Source organism: Austrofundulus limnaeus, unplaced genomic scaffold, assembly GCF_001266775.1.
Source record: "Austrofundulus limnaeus strain Quisiro unplaced genomic scaffold, Austrofundulus_limnaeus-1.0 Scaffold250, whole genome shotgun sequence".
NCBI classification, from domain to species: domain Eukaryota; kingdom Metazoa; phylum Chordata; class Actinopteri; order Cyprinodontiformes; family Rivulidae; genus Austrofundulus; species Austrofundulus limnaeus.
The window spans coordinates 105075-111377 of NW_013952652.1; the positions used below are offsets into that span (position 1 = coordinate 105075).

General features: G+C 38.5%; 1 protein-coding gene and 1 long non-coding RNA gene across 2 annotated transcripts in view; one reads left to right on the top strand and one right to left on the bottom strand.

Annotated features, from left to right (window-relative positions):
* The window catches only part of ttk (ttk protein kinase), a gene marked incomplete in the record, with an annotated part of 38563 nt that extends 35824 nt beyond the window's left edge, over nt 1-2739 (top strand). Inside the window, 3 exon segments of the mRNA XM_014020359.1 lie at nt 2176-2272; nt 2348-2433; nt 2515-2739. Coding sequence (XP_013875813.1) covers nt 2176-2272; nt 2348-2433; nt 2515-2583 — 252 coding nt within the window.
* Nucleotides 1-5182, bottom strand: part of LOC106525960 (uncharacterized) — a 14032-nt gene extending 8850 nt beyond the window's left edge. The window contains exon 1 of the long non-coding RNA XR_001311195.1: nt 4583-5182. This is a non-coding gene — a long non-coding RNA (uncharacterized LOC106525960). The remainder of the gene's footprint in view (nt 1-4582) is intronic.
* Nucleotides 5183-6303: the final 1121 nt, after the last annotated feature.

Here is a 6303-nt window from a genome sequence, read left to right on the forward strand (position 1 = left end):
ATTCCAGTGAAATATATTTATGTTTGTGGTTGTAATGTGACAAAATATGGAAAAGTTCAAGGGGTATGAATACTTTTGCAAACCACTGTATATAATCCCTAATATAGTCTACCTCGTATACAGAACTGCTTTCCAGATACTGGTGTTTTTGCCTCCCCTTCATAGAGCTTAATGAGCTGATGCATCCCCCTGCCTTCTGCTTGCACACCACCATGTTGGAGTTGCTCCTACAGGTCATTCGGCATGTATTCCATGTTTACAACATCGTATTTTACTAAATCAAGCTTCTAAGTCACACATCTTAATGATTTGTAAGAAAATTATTTTACTGAAATTGTGACTTAACCAGGCAGAAACCACATGAATGTTAAAATGATTAAAATATGAAGAGATTAGACCATACATCCACTCCAGTACTGGGTCTGAACGGTGATTTTAATGCTTCAAGCCAGAGCATCAGCAGCGTCCAGAACAACATCCGGAAATACAAAAAGTTTTATCATTGTCTTCAGCATCCGGTTCCACCCATCACACATGCCTGCAACTGAAAGTAGATACTCAGACAGCATAAACTTTCCTAATGATTAATTCAACGGTATCTATGTGTTGTCATGGTGCTCCAGACATGTAACTAAAACTATTTTAAGAAAGACACAACAATAATCACACAATAGTTGATAGAAACTAGTTATGGAAAACTATAAAATGGTGTGTTTTTATAAATCAGTAAATTTAACAACACAAATTTCTTCAGATTATTGATAATTTTGATATAAATCACACATCTATTGACTACTCAATACTAATTACTCTACTGATTGCCTTTTTGCTTATATGATTATACTTTGCTAACATAATCCTACTACACCATCCTTCTTTGTGGTATCTAGGCTGACTGTTGCATTGTGTGAGCCAGAACTGAGCTCGACATATTTTGCTATGTGGGTATGAGAAACTTGGTTACATAGTTTACTCATACAATTTAAAATCTTGGAACTCCCTGAAATGTCTTCATCTACAGAGCTGCAGTCCAGTTGTTCCTTTTCTGGATTTTGATTTTTTTTTTTTCCAATTTTTTTTGTTTGCTAAAGTAGAATATTTGGGTTAAATCCAGGTGTCAGTCCGTTGCAGATGTACATCCACTGGTTATTTAAGTATGGTTTCATTAAATCTGTCCAGTAGTTTGAGAAACTTTGCTAACAGACGGTGTTGACTCTAAAGAGTTGGTGCTAATGTTTTAAGCAAAGATACAATGTCATGCTGTGATTATGTATTGAAGAGGTCTCTCAGCTACTATCACATCAACTTTGAACTCAATATCTGTGATATTGGCTTTTACCGTTTGTTAATGTCACTTAGATGTTGCAGTCATCTTAAGTGGGATTAACTCCAAACGTTAATCAGTTTGTAGATATTCATCTGATTACACTCTAAGAGTTACTATCAAATCTGTCCAGTGGTTCAGCCATGGGTGATAATAAAGTTTTACACACAAACACAAGTTTGTATTTCTAGCCTTAAGATCATTCATTGATTTCCATTCATTTCCAGTAATTTCTACAGCCTAAACCTGACCACCAACCCTAAAGATAACCTCATAGGTACATGCCTGACCCTAAACCTAACGTAAACTCAATTCACACTTAAGTCCTAAATTGTACCCCCAACCCAAAAATGGAGTTCCACCATATTAGGAACTGTCTTTGGTCCCCATTAGGACTACTGGTCTTGACAGGGTAGATGTGTATACTGGAAACTGTCCTAAATAGGTAACAAAAACAAGTACACACACAAATCCTTGTACTTGCATCAAAACTGAGGACTTTGTATTGACTTCCATTCATATTTGTAACTGCATTTATGCCTAACCCAGACATTTTCCCTAACACTAACCATTACTGGTCTATTCCTAACCCTAACCTAAAGCTGAACTTAATTTGCACCATACCTAAACCTAACTAGCAGAGCACAGTAAAGTTGCAAAAAAGTTAGGACCGGAAAGAGGTCCTTTGCACCAAAGACCTCACTTATGATAGTAATTATTTTGCAAGTGGTCCTCACTCAGTAGCAGAAACAAGTGCACACCTAAACATGCCACGCTGTTGTGACACACATTTTAGATATTTTTCTCTTGAAGTTGTTTAAATGACAAATTTTTCTATATGCTCTCACCAGAGGTGCTTGGTTCGAAACCCCAGAGAAAGAATTTCGATTGTAGAGCTGCTGGAACATCCATACCTCCAGCTGAAACCCCAGCCATCACCCAAGCCAGGTACACATGAACCCAAAACCTGTTTGATATTTGCTAACCATCATTTGATATTGACCATTTATTTACTTCTTTCAGAACAATCTTCCAGCAATGATCTGAAGAAGATCCTAACAGACCTGGCAGCCCTCCAATCTCCCAACAGCATCATCAGAGCTGCAAACGTAAGGTGTTTTTTTTTTGTAGAACCTTAGTTTAAACATTGACCACCTAAGAGTACTAACTGAGTTTTCTGCTTCTTATAGAATTTGGCAAAAATGTGCAGCAGTGGCAGGAAGCTGGATGTGGCGGAGTGTGCTAAATCGTCGACTTAACTAGCCTTTGTACATTTTTTTCCTCTCTGTAACCATTAAAGTGGTTTTCTCTATAGGAAATGTTAAACTAAAGCAAAATGTTTGTTTATTTTTATTCATACTCTTTTTAAATAGAACTAAGCATTTATAATTTAAGAAAATAAACAGTTAAGACAAGTTTTTTTTTCCATTTTATTGATTTTCAAAATTTTATACATAACACAAAAGGCAACAACAACAGCTAAAGGACACAGATAAAAACAAAAGAACACAAGAAATCCACCCCCTTCAATGCTCCTTAGCCTACGTACACAATACAGACATTCCCAGATATGATTTAGATTAAAGTGTCACCAACTGTCGAAAGACTAAGTAATACATTAAAATCAAGAAAGTAGAGTAGCCAGTCCCCATCTCCAGATGAAATTATGTTCCATCTAAAAAGGATTGCAATGGTTTCCAGGGCCCGTATTTATAAAACTTAGAATTATTCTTAAGAATACTGTTAAGAGTGGACTTAAGTGTAAAAAAAATTTAGTTAAAAAGCTGAATAAACGTGAGTTATCAAGCATCTCGTCTTACTTTAAGCGAAGTGTAGGAGTAATTCTTAAAGTGTATCTTACCTCCCCGCGGAGGTGTGGCCAGGACAAGAGAACGTGACAGCTAGCATTAGCATAAATGATGCTACATGGAGAGTGACCACAGCAACGCAGATGGTTACATCTCTGGTCTGGTCTGAGGTGGAGGATTTTTCACCCCCCTCCTCACCAGAGGCAGAGAGAGAGACTTGATCAAGTCAGCTCAGTCTGGGACTGACTCGTGTTGTCTCCCTGGATCAGGACACGACGCGCTTTACCGCAGCCTCGGCTGAGCTCTGTCCGCCTCACACCACACTAGCCCCGGACAGCAGAGCTGCTGTGCCCCAACAGCCTGACCGAAAAAAATAAAAGCATACAGCTGCAGCTGCTGACAAGATTGCTAGTTTAAAAACAGAGAAAGAGAGAGGCTGAAGGTCAGACGATCATGCTATGCTGCTAAGTGTTCCACCCTCTGACTGTTGCCAGGGGCATGTCTTAGAGAGAGGCTTTTATATCAGAACACGGCCTCTGTGACGAAACTGTGGAGAAGACACGTCACCGTGGAGAGCCATTAACCAATTTGCAAATTAGCCTGCAGTACCACTGCTCAACCCATGAGCAGCAAAAACATTTTTTAGACCAAATATTACAGATTTGAACAAATACGCACAAAAACATCAAAATTAGCACAGAAACAGTACTATATAACATTTAGACACATTCTAGACAGTTTATCAGCTAAAAAAGGTTAATTTTGGGGTAAGTTACTCCAAGTGTCAGTCTTAGAGCTGATTTGCACCTGGTTGTGCCGCAAAGCTTATCCTGGATGACGTTAAAAAAAAAACCCCGACATGGACCAATCACTGCCTCGGATTTCATGTTCAAGAATATTGTCAGAGAAATGTGAAGATAAAACTGTGAAAATGCTAAGATAAGTTCACTCTCACACTAATGTCACCATGTACTGATCATCTGAAAATTACATAAAATGTCCTCATTTGCATCATGAAAACGGATGAAAATCTCACAATTTTTTTAATCAAAAACTCAGCAGCTTAAAAGTTGATTTATGTCTCAGAGCCTGAGGTAATGTTGAGCTGCTCCCTTCTCTTCGCCACTGTCTGCAGACAACACCGGGCTTACACACACACACACACACACACACACACACACACGTAGGGGTTCCCCAAAGGAGAAATAAACATTTCCACTTGTCTTTGACTCTGGTTTTTAAAAGAAAAAAAAATCCTTTCTTAAAAAGGTTTTGTTATGTTTGTAGTCTGAGCTCTGAATAAATGCAGAACAAAGTCAAAGTTTTAACAAGTTTGTTAGTAATTTTGGCTGGAAGGTTGGGACCGGACTCCGGGGTCATCAGTTCTGGACACAAGCTTTGGGTTAGGTTGAACACGGTATTATTTGTAAAAATAAAGAGAGTCACCAACCTTTCCAGCTGAGTTGAAGTCCGAGTTGAAACAACACCTGATGTGTTTTGGTTCCGGGCTGTGTTGTCAAGAGGAGCGATAATAATCGCTGGACTTACTCGAGGTCAGAAACGGGGCAAGGGTCATACACAGGTGGTCAGAGGAAGTTACCAGGTTTGAAGGAGATGACTGAGTCGTTGGTCCAGAGATGCGTTCAGGGGTCGAGATCCAGGAGGTCAGATGTGGCGCACTTCCATTCAGGGAGCAGGCGAGTGACAATAATCCAAGAGACAGAAAAAAGGTCATTACCGTGAGAGCAGATGGCAGGCGGGATCCGACAGGCTGAGGCAGGAGACGTTAAACCAGGGGACATGAGCCAAGAGCGGGACAAGAATGCTGGAAGATCATAGGTGAGGCTGATGATAATCTGGCAGTGAACTGGAGAGTGAGACTGGGTTGTATACTGCTGGAAACAGGTGAGTGAAATGAGCTTGATTAGAGTTTCTATGACGGGATGGGCGAGAGCAATGAGCAGAAGCTGGATGTGAGCTGAAAGGCTGGGAACAAGACTATGAGGATGAACTGGAACATGAAATAAGATAAAACTAAACTGGAACAAGATCTGGGCAGACAGTGACAGAATCGTAACAGATTTGTTTTATTTTCTTTAATAAACAAAATAATAATGTTCATGTTTTTGATTTATATTCTCTTTTAACTACAAGTTATCATTATGTTATAAATCAAAATTGTCTAATGAATTAATCTTTGCATTTATTTTCAGAAAAAAGAAAAAACACACCATGAGAAAATGGATGAACTATCCCTTTACATGTTTTACAATACTACTTGTTTAGTCAACTATTGTCTTACAATAAAGCGATTACGTGTTTTTCTTTTTATTATTCTATGTAATCAAAGTTGATTGTTGAGTTTATATATTGTTTGAGTTATATTTTGAAATATAATTACTGAAATATTTGTGTTTAATCATAGAAAAATATTTCTTAGATTTAATTCAGTTAAAATGATTCTTGTGAGCATTCATTCGCCTTTGATCTATTTGTAGCTGTGTCAAAGTTAAAAACGTTTGGTCTCCAGAAAGCAGGTACAAAGTGTTACTATGGCAACCAAGTCCAGTCTCAACAATTTTTCATTTTTCCTCCTGTTTACCAGAGCCAAGGTTGTGCCCTGTAGTGTCTCTTCTCTTTAGAAATTAACACACGAACCTGGCTCAGTTAGTGTGAAACCTGAATGAGGAATGAAAAACAGCTGCTTTTGTTCCTAGCTGATTCTTCCTCCAAGAAGGCAGCAGACAGACATTTTTGTCTCAATTTGCCAAGGAGAGAAAATCTGCTGTCTGATTTGGGGCATGCCAGCCTCAAATCACCTTTGAATATTTTTACTATTCTGAGAGAAAGAGCCAAATTACCAACTGGGTCCTCGTCTCCTGACAAACGGCCAATTTTCTGGCATGTTGTAAACAAAAACCCTGGGGAGTCGTGCTGACCACCCTCCTGACCCGCATCTGTGACAGTGAAGCCATCAACAGGTAGAGGCTAAGTTTTTGTCAGCTACAAAGTCCAGCTGAGTGGGTATGGAGGACCAAACCTATCATTATTGGAAATAAATGTATAAATATATAACTGGCGTATTAAAATAAATTATAGGGTCAAAAAGAAGTTTGACAAATAAATTATTGTGCCATTAAATCAATTACATCAATTATTTAGATATAAATG